General features: G+C 43.9%; 1 protein-coding gene across 3 annotated transcripts in view; it reads right to left on the bottom strand.

The window, feature by feature from the left end:
• The window catches only part of TENM1 (teneurin transmembrane protein 1), a 665,414-nt gene extending 658,567 nt beyond the window's left edge, over positions 1-6,847 (bottom strand). For all 3 annotated transcript variants that reach the window (XM_028135671.2, XM_054717981.1, XM_054717985.1), the window contains exon 1: positions 6,631-6,847. In XM_028135671.2, the coding sequence (XP_027991472.2) occupies positions 6,631-6,847 (217 nt within the window). The remainder of the gene's footprint in view (positions 1-6,630) is intronic.
• Between the last annotated feature and the right edge of the window lie 12,538 nt (positions 6,848-19,385).

Here is a 19,385-nt window from a genome sequence, read left to right as displayed (position 1 = left end):
GCCCCCGGGGAAGGGAGAGAAAGGGAGCAAGACAAACCCTTGTGTTGAGGGCTGACTTTCAATAGATTGCAGCCAGGGAGCTGCTCTGCTATGTACGAAACCCCAACCCAGAAGCAGGTTGTCTATGAATGGTTTAGCACCAGGGGCCAATGGGGGCTGGCCGGTCAGGGGGAGGGGCCATGGAAAGTTGGCGGTGGGAGCACCCTGACCACTAGGGGAAAGCTACTGCATTGAGCATCTGCCCTCTGGTGGTCAGTGCGCATCATAGCGACTGGTTGACCGGTCATTCCAGTCATTCTGGTCATTAGGTCATAATGGTCGCTTAGGCTTTTATGTATATACTAAAGGCCCAGTGCATGAAATTCGTGCATGGCGGGGGGGAGAGTCCCCTCAGCCCAGCCTGCAACCTCTCCAATCCAGGACATCCCTCTCACAATCATGGACTGCTGGCTCCTAATTGCTCACCTGCCTGCCTGACTGGTCACCCCAAACTGCCCCGCCTGCCAGTCTGATCGCCCCTCACTGCCTCAGTATGCCAGCCTGATCACCTCTAACTGCCTCTGTGTGCCAGACTGGTCACCCCTTACTGCTCCCCTGCCAGCCTGGTCGTCCCCAACTGCCCTCCTCTGCTGGCCTGGTTGCCCCTAACTGCCCCCCCGCTGGCCTGGTCTCCTCCAACTGCCCCCCCCCCCGCCAGCCTACTCACCCCTCACTGCCCCCCCATCATTCTAATTATCCCCAACTGAGTCCCCTGCTGGCCTGGTCACCCCCAACTGCACCTTCCCTGCCAGCCTGGTCGCTCCTAACTGCCCCACCCTCCACTGGCCTGGTCACCCCATGCAGCTTGCTGTTCAGTCGTTTGGTCATCCCTCACTAACCCCTCTGCCAGCCTGGTCACACCACACAGCCTGCTTGTTCCATCATTTGGTCGTCCTTCACTAACCCCCCTGCCGACCTGGTCGCCCCATGCAGCCTGCTTGTTCAGTCATTTGGTCATCCCTTACTAACCCCCCTGCCAGGCTGGTCGCCCCATGCAGCCTGCTTGTTCAGTTGTTTGGTCATCCCTCACTAACCCCCTGCTGGCCTGGTCATAGGCAGCCATCTTGTGAGGGTGTGAGTGTTAATTTGCATATTACCTCTTTATTATATAGGACTAGAGGCCTGGTGAACAGATTCGTACACCAGTGGCATCCCTCAGCCTGGTCTGCACCCTCTCGCAATTCGACATCCCCCAAGATGTAGTAGTGCGTGAAGTGACAGGCGGCCTGGGAGGAGCCCGAGCTCAGACCAGGCGCAGCACTGCTCCTGCTCATCCCGACCCTGCTGTGCCTGCTGCCAATGCCGCGGAGGCAGGAGAGGCTCGTGCTGCCACAGCTGCATTCGCCAGCCATGAGCCCTGCATCTGGTGCCCGTCGATCAGCTGAGTGGCGCTCCCACTGTGGGAGCGCACTGACCACAAGGGGGCAGCTCCTGCATTGAGCGTCTGCCCCCTGGTGGTCAGTGCACATCATAGTGACCAGTCAATCGTTCATTTGGTCATTCAGTTGCTTAGGCTTTTATATAGATAGATTGTCATTCCCTAAGCAGGGTATATGGTTCTAGCTTCTAGACTCCCATAGTACTTTACAGATATTGCGATCACAACACCAATTATATTGCACCACTATTGTTGCTTTAAATCTGCCTTCCCAAATGTACACTGAATACTTTGAGGGCAAAAAGTGTTTCCTATTCATCTCTATATCTTTAGATTTTAATGCAGAATTTAGCAAGGATAAGCAGGCCACAGATAGGAAATAGATTCCATCTCTTTTGCCAATTCTAATTGATTGATGATGCTCGCATGGAATGCTGTGTTGATAAGAGTGAGGCTGAGTTTGGCTCAACAAGAAAGAGCACCATGATTTGATTAAGGATGTCTACCATGCGACAGGTAAAGAGAGCAGTGGCACAAGTGCCACAGATATTCCATCCCAGTTTTAGATGCTATATAAGTTTTCATGAACAAATGATATTGGCTAAAAGACATGAGTCTATTGGAGTTGGTGCTAAATAAATTCATTTTACCTTATAGTCTAAGGGCAGTCATAGCTTTTTATGCTAGAAACTTGTGACAACTGGAGCATAACATGCTCACAGCAGAAAATGCATCACAGATGATCAAATACTATTGAAATTTTCATTTTAAAAACCATGCTACATTATATTACACCTGCCATCTATGATCTTTACCACATAAACACAGACCTTGAGATTAAGAGTTCTTTTTTAAAGATTTTTGTAAGAATTTTTATTTAAACTGTTTAGATATAAGCAAATAATAGTTTATACTACTACTAAGTGCTTGAAATAAGAATCAAGAAATGTACTTTTTGAATTTGGGCTTCTGTCTACTCCTTGAGCCTCCAAGTGATAATGCTGTATGAGCACCTTTGGAATGAAGTCTGGGGCAACGAGGGGGGAAATAGTAGTCACGTGTATCTATTTCAAGATGAATTTCATTCCCCTAGCATAGTATCTAGAACATAGTTGACACTAAATGAATGTTTGATATATAAATGAGAAAATGAAAAAAGGATGGATGGATGACATTAAGTGAATACTTGATGCATAAATGAGTAAATGAAAAAATGGATGTAAGATAGGATAAGCTTTCCTTCCAAGTAATTTTGGTAAACACAGATTGGCAATTTTAAATTTCTTCCACCAGATGGCGATAATGTGAGATTTAGGCTTAGGTTGTAATAATGAAAAACAACCAACCAAACAAACAAAACCCATATTAGGAGAAAGAGAAGCACAAAAGAGCAGCTTAAGAAGGGAGAAATGAAATGTTTGTATCAGCTGTAGTATCTCGGGAGTCTATGATCTGGTGGGACTGTAATAGATCCTCACCATACATCTTTTTATGCATGGGTGACTTTTCATTCAAAATTACTTTTCAGTAAAATACCTATGTTCAAAACTAATCTTATCTGTTATAAAAATGATATGGTAACTCTCATAGCTAAAATTATTATCCTTTGTTTATATATCTAAATATTTATATTTTTATTTGTCTTACACTAATTTCTTAGTTAATTAATGCCTTCTTTGGGAGTGAGGCTGCTTGGGAACAATTGCTAGCCTGTGTGCCTCCAGGAAATTCACCCCTGCTATTAGACACCTGCCAAAACTCATATGAAATAAGCTTGCCTAAGGATCATTCATCCTGTTAGTAAAGAATTGTGAATAATATTAGATTAGTGTCCATCTCTTAATTTGAAAGCTTTTGAAAATTAACAAAATCAGTTTTAAAATCCAACACTATGTATATACATGGGGGTGCCTCTTTCTTGGCAAATAATGATAAGAATATAAAGATACTTTCAGATGGAATCAAGCAAGAATTTTCTTTTGTTAATATTGCCCAAAAACAAGCCCTGAATTGATGACACAGTAACTCCGCCCCAAAAGTGGAAACACTTAGCAGAGTCCTGGAACATAGTAGGTACTATGCAAGATTTATTGTTTGTTTTTTTTGTTTGTTTGTTTGTTTATTTTTGTGGTTATGGTATTATGATGATGACGATGTCAATTTTGCAGATGAGATAAAGGCCCAGAGAGCTATAGTAACTTAGTTCAGGCTGCACAGCTAGTAAGATTGAAAGGCATCTAGCACAGTGTTTGGCACTACAGTAAGAGCCCAATCAACATGTTTGTTCTCTTCCTTCCTGACTTAAAACTCAACAGTATTTTGAGTCAGGCTCAACTCTAACTAGACTGATTCAAGATGTTACCACTGACATATATTTGTGAAAATTAAGAACATTGTCTTTTACTCACAGGCAGTAAATATGTGGAATAAAACATCAAAGAGGATTCTGGACCTTACAAAAAAGAGGATCATCAGGCCCAAAGTTTTACCTGATGTAGGATAATTCACTTCTCTCACAAAGAGGTCGTATTTCCTTCTTAGGTCTCTATAAAAAATCAGCAAATCACTAGCAGATAAGATTCTGAGTTTCTAGACTTTGACCTAGATCTTTATACTTTAGTTTACGTTACATGTCAGTGCACTAAAAAACGGTGCTAGTTAAAAATTTAAATAGGTTGAAAACATATTTATATCAGTACATGACTGATAGATTCAGATTTTTGTCCATGGCTTTTTTCTAGTCTCACTCTACACATTTTCTGTGTAATCTCATTCATCCCTAAGCATCTCCTACTTCAAGATACTAATAAACTCAAATCTACTTATATTAGCAGTCCAGATCTTTGCTGAACTCTAGACACACATTTCTAACTGCCTGCTGGGAAAATCCATCTGGATGTCACCCAATCATTTTAAACTTAACATGTCCAGAAAAAAAAACCTGTTCTCTACCCTTCATACTCCCTCCCCCATGTGCCTTGTATTGGTAAATGGATCGCCATCCTCCCAGTTTTCCAAACTTGAAATTTAGAGTCATCCTTCACTCTATTATCTCCTTAAACCTTGACAAGTAATCAATTACCAAGTCCTATCAATGCCACCACACTAATATCTCTTGAATATTTTTCTCCACCTCCACTGATATAGACAGAGTTGAGACCTTCTGATCCTTCAGTAGCTTCACAGATTGTCTCCCTTTATCACATTTTCCCCAATTGCAATCAATCTTCTACACCCACCACTGCTTACACATCTAAAATTCTTTTCTACATTTCTCATCCTAAAAATTAGAATTTACCAAGAAATTCCCTCTCACTTAAAAGCTTTCTCTAATGCTTAAAGAAAAAAAACTCTTAAATTGGGCATGCAAGACTTTTCGTGATCTGGCTCCAATGTACCTTACTCTATCCATATTGCAATGTTCACCACTCCAGGCCTTTATGTTTTTGCACCTGCTAATCTACTCTCTTGGAATGTCCTTTTCCTAGTAAGCTCTTCTTAACATTTTAAAACCTAGATCAAATATCACCTATCCATAGAAAGAAATTCCCATGTTCTTCCACTGGACTTTTAATTGCAATTATTTGTTTGATGTCTATTTTCTCCAACATATTATGAGTTTCAAGCAGAAACTATCATAGTCATCTCCATCACCAGCATCTGACTCAGGCCTGACACATAGCAAGTGCTAAATAAAAGCTAATTGAATAATAATAGGTTATTTGAAAGGAAGTTAGGATGGCATCACAGAAGATAAAATTATCTCTTCCCAAAATTCATTTTGATCACAATGCATGAAAAAAAAAAATCTGAGGCTGGCTAACTCATACTGACTCAGTAAAAATTTGCTTATATTTTTAGAAATATCACTAGAAGTATATTCTTATTTAAACTCAAAACATATTAGTTCAAGCACTCTGTATTCCAGTCCTATAACATACAACTCACAACTGTAAGTTCATATTATTTAAAGACAAACTTACAGGGAAATATTTTAATGGGAACTACACATTTCTTAAAGCATAATAGAGCCAAAAAATTCCCATAGGAAAACATTTCCCAATCGCCATGTAGGCAGAAGAATACAATTATTTTGTAACAAATTTACACTGTCTGTAGCTGAATCAATAGGGAAGATTAAATGAATTACTTGAAAAAAAAACAGATATAAAACTTTTACCAATTATGTTAAGAACTTAAAATGAGCAATATAGTTAATATTAAAAAACATTTCGATGTATATTTAAATGTTACCATGAATATCTTAAATCTTTAAATCCATTTAAAGTTCATCTAGTATGAAATCCCAATAATCATTAGAACACAGTCGTTTTCATTTGTAATTACTACATTTTACAGGGTCTGGGGTGGTATCTGAGAATTTGCATTTCTAACAAGGTTGTGGGTGATGCTGCTGCTGCTGGCCCAGATTACACACTTTGATAATGACAGATCTAGATAATAAAATCTCTTTTTTCATCTTAGCATTGACTTATTCTTTAAAAGAAAAAAGGTAACATATGCCAATGTCATTATATTTTTTCTATGTAGTTAAAAGCGTGTCTAAAACTGCTTGTCTAGCCATTTAAAAAAAAATAAGAAACTCATATTTCTAGCTACCTGTTTTCTATTTATTAGAAACTTTCTTATCAATCCATAATTGACAAACCAAGGCTGTCTAAAGGATATGCTCCACAGTATGGCTATGGCAGGAAGTATTCCAACAAAGTCTTACTTTCCCTTAAGACTGTGATGCATAACTTTTCAGTACTGTGTGGAAAGACTTCTTGTATGCACACCTGTTTGGTGCTCTCCACAAGTCTTTCTGAAGCTCTTTTGGAAGCCAAATACCTATTTGAGAATTTCTTCCCATATAGCCAATGGCTTGAAAAGCACTTGGCTATTTACTTTTCATCTTACTACAAATTATTTATCCTTCAGTCTGTAAATGGCTATTTGTAGGATTAGATAAATTTTGCATGCTCTGATAAGAAGATTGTTGCATCCAAATTTATGCATAATCTGTAAAAAGCACATGTGACCTACAACCTCAGCTGGGCTGACATATGAAAAAGATTCACTAAGCATATGCAAGCAGTGCAGATTATTAACCAGTTAACATCAGCAAATTTGTTTTTGAAACATAAGTTTGCTCATACAAACATCTCCCAATGAGAAATAATATTGGTTACAAAAATCCAATGAAAACATACCTTGAGTAGATTTCTCTACTTCTTTCCTCTTTCTATTCTGGCTGTTGTAATTCATCCTCAGTTCTTGGTTATACTCATGCAGAGTTTCTCTGGAGTTGTATGACTGCCTTGGTTTTCTTCCATCTTCACTCTCATCAGAAGAACTGGTATAAGCTAGATCCATTTCATGCTTGACTTTAGACAGAGGCTGGTAGGGTTTGCAGTCTGTTTGCTCCATCTCTGATTAAGCAAGCTCAGTTTCATAAAAAAGGGAAGAGGAACTCCTTTAATGTGAGCAGTCCTGAAAGACAGAGGGAAAAACACAAGCTGTCTTAGATTTGTCCTTTTGTGAGGAAATGCATCTGGCAGATTCACAATTGGTCCTGATCATACTATCAAAGGAGAGGAGCAAAAGACAAACTAGATGACATGAAGCTAGCCGGAGGCAATAATAACACTGAGTTACATGCATACATTGTCAAGCATTTAGGAATAAGCTGGAGGTTGCAGTAACAGAAAATACTCAAAAGTAAAAGAGAGACTGACTTCAAAAATATTTGTATTGGGATGCAAATAAAAGACAACATTGCTGTATGGTGTGTACATGTTTTTAAAGTCAGTAGTTTGATTAAAAAACATTATAAGATTTGAAAGTGGCCAGGAGTACAAATATTAACCCAGCACATCCCATATTTGAAATGAAAGCCAGGAGGAGAACTATATTCTGGAAAAAAACACACACCTTCTTGCCTCTGGTTTAATATTGCACTTAAGACAGAGGCTCTGAGGAAGGGAAGGATTCTGAGAGGAGCTCATGAAATAGTGTCCTTGAGGGGCACTGAGCTCTTTGTGCTCATATTGTGGCTTTTGAGCCTCAGGCTTGCAGAGCATTTTTAATGAGTTAGGTGGTGGTAAATTCTTGTTCTTCATAGCAGCGAGAGGATGTAAACAATGCTTCTGGTGAGTGCACTAGTATAGCAATAGCAGGATCTAAATTGGGTTTAGAAATAAAAATTTTAAACTTCATGATAAATCACTTAAAGAACCCTGTTCCCCACAGAATGCAGGGCTAGGAGCCACTGAGGCTCTGAGGACAAGTCAAGGCACTATCTGCCTTATTCAGACCTACGATGGTCAAGAAGATCAAATGCCATCTGAGATGTCAGTCATCTGAAAAGTTTAAAGCTCTGAGAAAAAATGTCCTTCTTTTCATTCTTTACATTATTTGACCATGATATTCATCCACTGCTGCAATTTTTGCAACTTGGTCCTTTCATACAATGTTAAAAAAAACACCCTAGTTTGAAAACAAATAACTTCAATATTTTAGTTTGCAGTGAAATGGACTCCTTTCTTCTTCAGATTGTCACCAGATGTAATTTTCAAAGAAATCTATGGACATCTAGGTGGTGGCACCTCACTTTTTGAAATGCCTATTGAATGTATAGTAAACACATACAGGCAAAAACATTCAATAAAGCTCATGGATTGACTGATACGCATTCAGTGATACATAATGCTTTGTGGTAGGAACAAAGTTTCACAAGTCAAAGTCTTATTACCCTAACATAATATTAAGGTCCTTGAAGGCAGAATTTGAGTATCATACTTCTTTATGTCCCCCTGTCCCAGCCCACCCCCCGGTAGAACTTAGCACTACTCTAGGCACATACATAGCAGAAACTATTTAACTCCAGAAACTACAGACTCTATAAATGGTCTACAGAGAAACCTACTTTGGTTTGAAATAATATCAACGATGAGCATACTTAGAGGAAAAACAGATAACGTACTATAAATGAATATATACTGATGATTCAACAGCAATCTAATCTCATGCTAACTCATGGCTCCATATTTGTCTAAACACTAATAACTCCCCAATTTATAGCTCCAGCATAGATCTCACCCATGAGCCACAGACTTGAATGTCCATCTCAATATCTCCACTTCGATATTTAAACTTAGTATATTCAAACTTAGTATATTCAAAACTGAGCTCCTGATTCCCACCCACTCCCAAACTTGCTCCTCACACAGTCTTCTCCATCTTGGTAAATGGCAACTCCATTCTTCTGTTTGTTCAGGCCACAGAATGTCAAGTCATCCTGGATTCCTCTCTTTCACATCCCATATACAATCCATTAGTAAAGCCTATTGGAGCTACCTGTGAAATATATACAGAATCCAATAATACCTGTCCACTGCTCTACTAAAACATTTGTTCAAGCCATAATATCTTACCTGGATTAATGTAATAGCCTCCTAATTGATCTGCTGCTTATGCCATTAGTCCCTTCTAGCACATTCCCCATACTACAGACAGAATGAAGCTTTAAAAACTGAAGCCATGTTGTCCTGTTTCCTTCTAAATAAAAGCCAAAATGACCTATAAGGCCCCCTAGAAGGTCCACCTCAACCTAACCTAACCTGACCTAACCTTTCCAAATGCATCCCCTGGTAATTTCCGTATCTCATTCACTCTAGATGCACTAGCCTTCTTGCTGCTTCTGAAAATAGGCATGTTTCCACCTTAGGGCCTTTGTAACTTCCCATTGTAAACAAGCAAAAAATGTCACTTCTCATGCTCCTTCCTGTCTTTCATAGCACTTATCACCATATGACACTATATATTTTGGTTAATTGTTGATTGTCTGCTCCATGATGGTAGGTACTTTTGTTTGTTCTATTCATTGCTACAGCCCCAAAATAAGCACAGTGCTTGGCATATAGTAGACATTTGACTAGTACTTATTGAATGAGTTGAATAAAAATTGCCAAGCCCTCACAATAGGGGATAGAGAGAATGTAAAAATGAATAGGCCATATTCTCTGCCAAGAAGCTCACAACTTATGCAAGTGATAAACAATTCTACTACAAAGCAAAATGCAATGACTCTTACAAAGAAATACAAAGTAATGATTGAGCACCAAAGATGAAGATATTGGGAAAGAGCTGTACTTGATTTGCTTATTTGTTCATCACTAATGCCATTGCCACAACCACTGAAATTCCATTCAATAGCTAACTTATAAGACCAGTTTTAATTGTTTTACTTTTAGGTACCCATTGCATGTTGCTCAGAAGATACATATTTATGTGGGGGTCTGGAACAAGTGGTCCTAAAATGTGTCACCCTGGCAAGCACATTATTTTGAACTAAAATAAATTAAAGTCCAACAAGCTCAGAAACAGTTTGTTAGTTCCCTTTTTTTCTTAAGAGATTCAGATAGAAAATCCTGCTTTAGGAAGAGAGCCTTGACTTACACTCCAAGTCTGTTACACCCCACACCTGTGTCCCATTGTTTCTGGGTTGCCTAGAAAAATGTTTTCCTGCCATGTGTTCCACTTCTCCTCAAACACCTGTAAATCACCCACTCTCACTTCTGAAATCCAGTTTCCTATCCCCCATTTTATCCTTTGTCCAAAAATGTCTTATATACTTAATATCGCGTCACTGTCTTTGGGATTTTCATGCTTATGTGAATTCCCCATGTGCACTTATTAAAATGTTGATTGTCTCTTGATAATCTTCTGTAAGTGGTTTCAATTATTCAACCAGATGGACGAACTGAAGGGGTAAGGGGAACCTTTTCTTGATTATAGGCATTGACTTTGCTACAAGCAGTTCAAAGTAAGAAATGTACCAATAGCAGACTTCCAGAGATGCATTTTTGCAGCTGAGGATTGTACTTTCACCCTTTAATCAATAAAATTCATCTAAGTTCATTTCAGCTAACACATACATAGAGTTCTTTGTTCATTAAAAAGTGAAAGTTTACCAAGTAGGAGTGGAGAGCTATTTTCCACATAAGGACATTGATAATACAAAAATGTCAATCAAGGGTCTTATATTTTAAAATAACTTAAAATGCTTTCTGTTATAATATAGAGATAAATAGATATCATTTATTTCCTAAAACATATTTCTCATCTCTCACCTGCTTTTTCAATCAAGCCTTTGGTTCACTCTGACTGGGATTAATATGGCAGAGATATAGCCAAAATAACACTTGCTCTTAAGCCTCAGTTGGTTATGAATTTATACTTCTTTAAACTGTATTCAAAACTAACAAGTTAAATTTAAAAATGAAAAACATATCAATTCTAATGACTAATGTTGACTTTTGGCATCTATGATTTATCGTGTTCAAATCACCCTTATGGAAATCTAGAAATTTTATTTTCCTTCAGTGTGTTTATTTGAGAGAGAGAGAGAGAGAGAGAGAGAGAGAGAGAGAGAGAGAGAGAGATTCCTATAGCCATTTCAAACCATTCTTGAAGATTTAAATACAGCTAATCACAGCTATACATCAGCCAGGAAATGTAAGATCTATTCAAGGGAACCAAGTGTCCTTGGAAGCAATCTTCCTTTAGACCACAACATTGGTATAAATCAAGAAAAAATAATCCTTCCTTATTCCCAGACCCTCAACCACAACTTCTTGTCTTAAAATTTGTTTCAGCAGACCTAGAAGGCAGAGGCCACCTCCCAGATCTCTTTGGGTACATGATATGAAGGCACACCCAACTCTGCAGTCCTGTGAAAGTATGGAACTGTAATTATTTACCAAAATTTTCAAAGGCAGAGCTTGAATTCACTCACACATAGTTCACTTTCTGAAAATCAGAAAGGGGGAAAACAGTAAGAAAAATATTAATATTTTAAATCTAACAAAGTTTAAGTTCAAATCTAATTCTGAAAAGATGCTGTTCCAAATACTCTCAGGTCAAACACAGGCTCATATTGCTTAATTGTCTTTTTTTTTTTTTTGCATTCAGTGCCCAACCTGGCATACTGGAGGTCAACTGACAAGCAAATGTTACTTAGTTATGGTAATGATATGGTCTACTCACAGAAAGACCTGTCCTACATACAGTGTATTCACATCAAAACAAATTTTTATTTCTCTATACTTTGATAATAATAAACTTTAAAAAATGATTTTAGTTTTTATTTTTTCAATTACAGTTTATATTCAATATTATTTTGTATTAGTTTCAAGTGTACAGCATGGTGGTTAGAAAATTACATACTTTACAAAGTGTTCATCCCAATATTTCTAGTACCCACCTGACACCATACATAGTTATTACAATATTATTGACTATATTCCTTACACTATGCTTTACACCCCCATGACTATTTTGTAACTACTAATCTCTACTTCCTTTCACTTTTTTCACCCAGTCCTCCAACCCCGTTATCCTCTGGCAACCATTAGTCTATTCTCTGTATCTATGAGTCTGTTTCTGTTTTATTTCTTTGTTTATACTGGTGTTTAGACTCCATATATAAGTGAAATCATATGGTATTTGTTTTTCTCCTACTGACTTATTTCACTTAGCATAATGCCTTCTAGGTCCATCCATGCTGTCACAAATGGTATAAGATTTTATTCCTTTTTCTGGCTGATAATATTAGCCATGGCCCTCTCTTAATGGTCTTAGGTACAACAGGTTCCATCTCTCAGGGCCTCTAATTTCTGTAAATGTAATAAGAAGATTATATTATCCCAAAGAGATTTTCCAGCTCTAAAATCCCACAATTGCACATGAAATTGAAGTAAGTATAGGATGACAAAACCAAAACAAAACACAGTGGGTATATTCAAGGCCAAGTTTACATTATTTATCATTCCCCCTCCCCACCTGTCCTTTCACTTCCATTCCTCTTCCTCTTCCTATCCTTGTTACACACATTCTAATCTATTATAGGACTAGTGACCTGGTGCACAAAATTCATGCACATTAAAAGAGGATTAATTAGAGGAAATAATTTCATATTGCTATTTGCCCTTTCTCTATAATAGAAGTGTCAGAGATGAAAGAAAATTAGTAAAATGTATATGAAAATCTCCCTCCTGTCAGAGTCTGGGGCTCACCACAGGACCCAGAGTTAAGTCCCCACCACCCACAGGCACCTCAAAATCGCATGAGACCCAGACCCGGCTGGCCCCCTACCACTGGGCTAGATCCAGACCAGGCCAGTCCCACCTTTGTCAAGCCCTGCCGGGCAGGGGGCATAACCTCAGGTCCCCTGGCCCGGTTCCAGGATGGGGAGCGTGGCCTGAGGTCCCCCAGCTCAGACCAGGGCAGGGGGCGTGCCTTGAGGACCCTCATCAAGCCCTGCCAGGTGGAGGAAATGGCCTGAGAACCCCTGTCAAGCCCCGCTGGGTGGGGGGCATGGCCTGAGGTTCCCCGTCAAGCCCCGCCAGGAGGGGGGCACAACCTTAGGTCCCCCGTCAAGCCCCATCGACAGGGGGATGCAGCCTCAGGTCCCCTGTCAAGCCCCACTGGGCGGGTGGTGCAGCCTGAGTTCCCCCGATGCAGTACTGGGGGTGCACCTTGAGGTCCCCCATCAAGCCCCGCTGGGTGGGGAGCACAGCCTGAGGTCCCCTGTCAAGCTCCACCAGACAGGGGGGTGCAACCTCAGGTCCTCTGGCCTGGTGCTGGGCCGTGGAGTGGGGTCTGAGGTCCCCTTCAAGCCCCACTGGGTGGGGGGTGTGGCCTGAGGTCCCCTGACCTGGTGCCAAAGCGGGAGGATCAGCCTGAGGGCCCCTTTCAAGCCCCGCCGGGCAGGGGGTGCGGTCTGAGGTCCCCCGGCCTGGTGCCAGGGTAGAAGGTATGGCCTAATGTGCCCTGTCAAGCCCCACCTGGTGGGGGACATGGTCTGAGGTCCCCTGGCCTGGCGCTGGGGTGGGGGGAGCAGCCTGAGGTCCCCTAGCTCAGCACCAGGACAGGAAGGGCACCTTAAAATCCCCTGTCAAGCCCTGCTGGGTGGGGGATGTGGCCTGAGGTCCCCTGCCAAGCCCCACTGGGGCAGGGGATGGCATAGCCTCAGGTCCCTGCTGATTGTTCTTTAAGGCTCCTAATGGGAACTTGGCCTCAGCTGTGGGTGCAGCCATCTTTGTGATGGAGTGATGGTCAATTAGCATATTCCCTCTTTATTATATAGGATAGCTTCACTAAAATGTTACTTTTGAGTCCATCCACAGGTCTGTGTATATATTGCATCCAAGCATTAGGACTAACCTCTGTTCCTCTTCCTCTATCCTTTTATTTTTTCCATTTCTCATTATTAATCAGATATAACTAGAGGCCCAGTGCATGAAATTCGTGCATGGGGGGAGAGGGTCCCTCAGCTGAGGATGCACCCTCTCGCAATCCGGGACCCCTCAGGCGATGTCCGACTGCTGGCAGTCAGACACCCCTCTCGCATTCCGGGACACTGACTCCTAACCACTTGCCTGCCTGCCTGCCTGATTGCCCCTAACTGCCTCTGCCTTGGACCCTGCCGCTTTGGCTTCATCCAGAAGGACATTCGGAATGACATCTGGAAGGTTGTTCAGCTGTCCTGTCTAATTAGCATATTATGCTTTTATTAGTATAGATGCTCCTCCAAATGAAAAATGTTCCTGGTCATCCTCAGCATAGAGGCCTGTCCTACTGATAGCAGCTGGGGTCTTCACCAAAAAGGCTCACTCCACTCCAGAAAAAATTAAAGGGTCATAGGACATTGCCCAAGGAGAGCAGACATTCATAGCACAACAGACAGAGGAAAGGATGCCACCAATTACCAGGAGAATACCTACCAAAGGGGATAGAACTCTTTGCAAATATTACAATTACTTTTCCTCAACAGGACCTCTAACATGAATTCAGATTGACTGATTCAGAAAACCCTGGATTTAGGGAGACCTTAAAAGAAATGTGAGCTCTTGGCTGATTCTTCTGTCACCCTTCTTTGTTTTACTTAAGGAATCACTTAAGTAGTAATCTATTGTAGGCCAGAGAAGAAGCTATAAAAGTAACATAATCACTTGAATCTTTACAAAATCCAGGAAGAAATCTCCACCAGCCCGTAAGTGTGACTGCTGTCCCTCTGGTCCATTTCCTTCTAGTCATAATATACACATACATTTTTGTCATGTTGCTTCCTTCATTATAGATGTTTTCTGCATGTTTCTACACCATTTCTATAACTGTGATTTTTAAAAGCAGTGCAGAGTGGATGTACTATAATTTACATGCCCATTCCCTATTATTGGGTATTTTCATTTTTCCCTACCCATTTAAAGTCTTAAACTGAAATGATATTGAAACAGGAATTTTAGGTGGATATAGGGAGGTTTAGGGAATTTTTAGAATTGGGGTCCATGGAAAAAAAACATAGGGCCACAGATTGGGAGAAGGTATATCTCCATAACACAAGGAAGCCAGGTGCAGGGAGCAGTAACAGTTGCATTTACATAAGACAAGGGACCTGGAAGTAGCCAAAAAGGTCTATATTTACAAAATAAATAAGGAAGGAAGCCCAGAAAGAAATAACAATGAGGGAGGAGGGCATCACATGTCCCATGTGGTGTTTGACTTTGAGTTCAGGAGTCACTAATAGTAACCAATTGAAAAGGGAATATTGACCAATCAGAGGGGATATCAGGACACAAGAACTACAGCCTTTATAAACCACGGAAACAGGAAGTTGGTGGGACCCTTTCCCCCTCCCCACGTGGGAGTCCATTCTGTGGGACTCTTTCCCTCTCCCCTGTGCGAGTCTGTACTTGTTCTTCAATAAATCTCCACCTTTGCTCTACTACCTTCTGTCCATGGATTCATTCTTCGACTCCAGCGGACAAAGAATCCAGGTTCCAGTCCAAAAATTTCATATCAATATGAATATAACATGAACACCTTCAACATTTTTATTATTTCTTTAGGAAGGACTCCAAAAAGTTGAATTAATGAACCAATAGGTTTGAACATTTGGGGGCTTTGGGGTAGATTTACACTGCCATGGCAATGTGTGGGAACAATCTTCTCTCACTGTACTTTTGACAACTTCGTGTATTGTTTTTTAATGTCTATTTGAAATAATTAAATTAAAGGTATCTTCTTTTAGTTTGCACTTCTTGCTTCTCAGCGAGGCTGAATATTTTCCTACATGTGTTTGCTAGTGCTATTTCCTTTCCTGTGCACAATGTATTTATGGCTCTTGTGCATTTAACCACTGGGGATCTTAGTAAGTTTTTTTTAAAGTAAACTATACTGGTGCAATATAACAAACAAATCAAGTCTTTATAGTATTTGCTGAAAGTATCTATCATAGCTTGTTTTTTTCACTTTTTATTTTTGCCCATTTTAGATGAAAGAACATTATACTAAGAGGAAAGCATGATCACTGTCCAGACATAAATCAGTTGCTTCAGAAACATATGACAAACTTGGTATAATTGAGAAATTTTCTGAAAATAATTTGTTAGTTTCTAATTACTCAACAGCTGTTTGATGGACTTCATTTAAGTTATTCACCAAATAAATTGTAGTTTGACTGAATTCTAATGTTTAAAAAAATCAATTGTTGTTTGATAAGAGCCTAGATAGTTACATTAAGCCAAGGCACTAAAGTTTGACTTTGTCATGGAAATTGCCAGTTACTTGGTCTCATGAATACAACCATGACATTTTAGTAAATCAAAAGAGAAATATAGCATCATGTTTTAGGAGAGAGTTTGAGAATTTTATGTACTGCATATGGAACTGATTATCTAGGAAAGGATGGCTTTCCAAGTAGACTACTTTGGTGGTACAAGGATATTCTATTATATGGAAGAGATAACACTCAAGAGTTGAAATTCTGCTTACCACTTTGGTTCACATGTATTTGTTTACACTAATAGTTCTATTAGCATTTAAAAAAATCTTACAATGGGAGAATAAAAGGTCCTTCCAGGAAAAATAATTCTTCAAAACTGGTATGACTCAGTTCTGAGAACAGCTGGAGAGGATGTCCTCCTGGTGCCTAGGCAGGCTCTTTAGGCCATTTTGAAAGATAAACATAGGGTAAACAAGAGAGAAAAAGATGGCGGCGGAGGTGAAAGGCTGATCTGTTGCCTCGCATGGCAGTTTCGGAAATACAACTGAAACATGGACTGGTGAGGGTGGCGACTGCTGCTCGCGTCTCCCCAGACCGGGCAGCTGCTCCTCTCAGTCAGTACCGCAGCCGGGGCCATGGACTCCTGGGCGCCGCGGCGGCTGCTGTGGCGGCGGCCGCGGACTCGGCGCAGCGGCTCTCGGTGAAGGAAGAGACCATCTTTCTACAGGAGGGGCTCACCCGCGCCACCGACCTAGCCGAGCTGCGCACTGAGATCCTCGGGGCCCCGGACGCCGCCAACACCGATTTGGAGGATTCTTAGGATTTCCCATCTTACATTCAAGTCCTTTAGCCATTTTGACAGAGGAGAACCAAGAAGGCGGCTAAGTTAAACAAAGGAACTGCGAACTGCGCCGCGCACAGCAATTTCAGGGGCACGACTGGAGGACAGAGCGTCTGCAGCCCAGAACTACAGGAGAGATGGCTGAACGGCAGATTTACAGCTAAGAGGGAAGAGGAAACCAGCGAAATCGGAGGGGACGAGGTGCGGAGGCACGTGGGTCGTGGTGGCGGGGGAAAGGGGCTTTAGTTCCAAACCTAGGGGAGATTAGCTCTCCATCACCCTGAAATCCAGCTTCTGGGGACCCGCGGGAGACCCAGATGCCTGCGGGGAGAGGCGGGACTCTTGCGGAGGTGCGCCCAGCAATCAGTGTTTGCTGCGCTAGAGCGCGCGGAACGAAGGGACTTAGAAACGTGGAAGGCAGAAGGAGCAGACTCGCAGCCATTGCGGCTCGCCGCTCCATGGCCTGTTGGTGCCCTGAGACCCGCCCCGCCCTGGGACCCGCCCCGCACGTTTTGAAGACCCGCCCCGCAAGTCTTGCAGGCGCACCTACGCTCTAAGCAACGGCTTATGCATGTGGGTGGCCTGCCCTCTGGCAGCAGACCAGATGAACTGCTGTTCTAGTCGGACTGCTCCAGGGCCACTCAGACAGGAGGAGGAAACTACAGTTTTTGCTGTAATCCCTGCTGAGTGCCTAAGGCAGTGGCTGATCTACGCCCCATTGGGGACCCAGAAACGAGGGCATCTGGTGGTCTGTGGGAAATGACACCAGACTTCAACCATGCGCATAAGGGACACATCCAACAGGCAGATTCAGTGAGCGCCAAAGCCTTGCTGCACCAAGACCCGGCCCATAAACGTGTCTCCTGCACAGCAACTCTTCCTTTATAGACAAAGAGAGCCCTCCCGGTGGCACCAGCAACAATCAAGACTTAACTATACAAGGGAGGACCGGGATGGAGGCATAGGGCGGAGGCCTGGATGTTGCCTGCCACAACAACTTTGAGGCTTCGATGGGAGAGCGGAGCAGACACCACTCAAGACCACCGTAGGGCTGGCTGAGTGGATGCTCTGCAGCTAGAATAAAAGACGGGTATGCGGGATGATGCTGATGCAGATGACCGAAGGACCACACTTTGGGAACTGCGGCTCGGGCGACGCAGTGACGACCTGGAGCGTGCTCAGCGCGGTCCCCCCGGGCGGTCTCCGGCTGAGGGGGTGGCTCCACTGGCTGCCGAGCAAGGACAGACGGGCCCCTGTGAGACGTGGGGTGGGGGACTCCGCGCTTGCTGGGCTCCGAGTCCTTCAGGAATCTCGGTGCCCCGGGGGCGGCCGGGTGCGCATGCTCGGCGACCGGCCGCCGCTGCGGACCCAGGGGCCGGCGCGACGACGCCGGCCCGGCCCGCTGCCAGGCACCGGGCACACCGGAGCTTCGCCGAGCAGCTGCCCGACGAGTTCTGCGGCGGCCGTCCTGGAGCTCTGGCAGGATGGCCGGGGGGGTTGCTGGGGGGGGGGTTGACCGGCGGGAATTGGGATCGGGAGGACGGGGCCCCGCTGGGACCCGGGTGCGGGCGGGGTTGCGCGCCTCTGGGCTCGGGAGTGGTCGCGCGCCTCCGGGTATGGGTGGGGCCTCGCGTCCCTGGGTCTAGGTGGGGCCACGTGCCCCTGGCTCCAGGTGAGGCCGGATTCCGGGTCCGGGTGAGGCCAAGTGCCCCTGGACCCGGATGACGCTGGGTCCCGTGCCCGGGTGAGGCCAAGCGCCCCTGGGTCTGGGAGAGGCCAAGCGCCCCTGGGTCCGGGTGAGACCATGTGTCCCTGGATCCGGGGGAGGCCTCGTGCACCTAGGTCCAGGTGAGGCCACGTGCCCCTGGGCCTGGGAGAGGCCACGCACCCCTGGGTCCGGGCGAGACCATGTGTCCCTGGATCCGGGTGGGGCCTCGTGCACCTAGGCACGGGTGGGGCCGCGTACCCCTGGGTCTGGGGGAGGCCAGGCGTCCCTGGGTCCGGGTGAGACCGTGTGTCCCTGGATCCGGGTGAGGCCTCGTACGCCTAGGCCCGGGTGAGGACACATGCCCCTGGGTCTGGGAGAGGCCAGGCATCCCTGGATCCGGGTGAGACCATGTGTCCCTGGATCCGGGTGAGGCCTCGTGCACCTAGGCCCGGGTGAGGCCACGTGCCCCTGGGTCTGGGAGAGGCCAAGCGTCCCTGGGTCCGGGTGAGACCATGTGTCCCTGGATTCGGGTGAGGCCTCATGCACCTAGGCCCGGGTGAGGCCACGTGCCCCTGGGTCTGGGAGAGGCCAAGCGTCCCTGGGTCCGGGTGAGACCATGTGTCCCTGGATCCGGGTGAGGCCTCGTACACCTAGGCCCGGGTGAGGCCACGTGTCCCTGGGTCTGGGAGAGGCCAAGCATCCCTGGGTCCGGGTGAGACCATTTGTCCCTGGATCCGGGTGAGGCCTCGTGCACCTAGGCCCGGGTGAGGCCACGTGCCCCTGGGTCTGGGGGAGGCCAAGCGCACCTGGGTCCGGGTGAGACCATGTGTCCCTGGATCCGGGTGAGGCC

The sequence above is a fragment of the Eptesicus fuscus genome, chromosome 1 (genome assembly GCF_027574615.1).
Source record: "Eptesicus fuscus isolate TK198812 chromosome 1, DD_ASM_mEF_20220401, whole genome shotgun sequence".
NCBI classification, from domain to species: Eukaryota; Metazoa; Chordata; class Mammalia; order Chiroptera; family Vespertilionidae; genus Eptesicus; species Eptesicus fuscus.
Note: the sequence above shows the minus strand (reverse complement) of the source record. Positions and strands in the feature narration are given on the sequence as shown.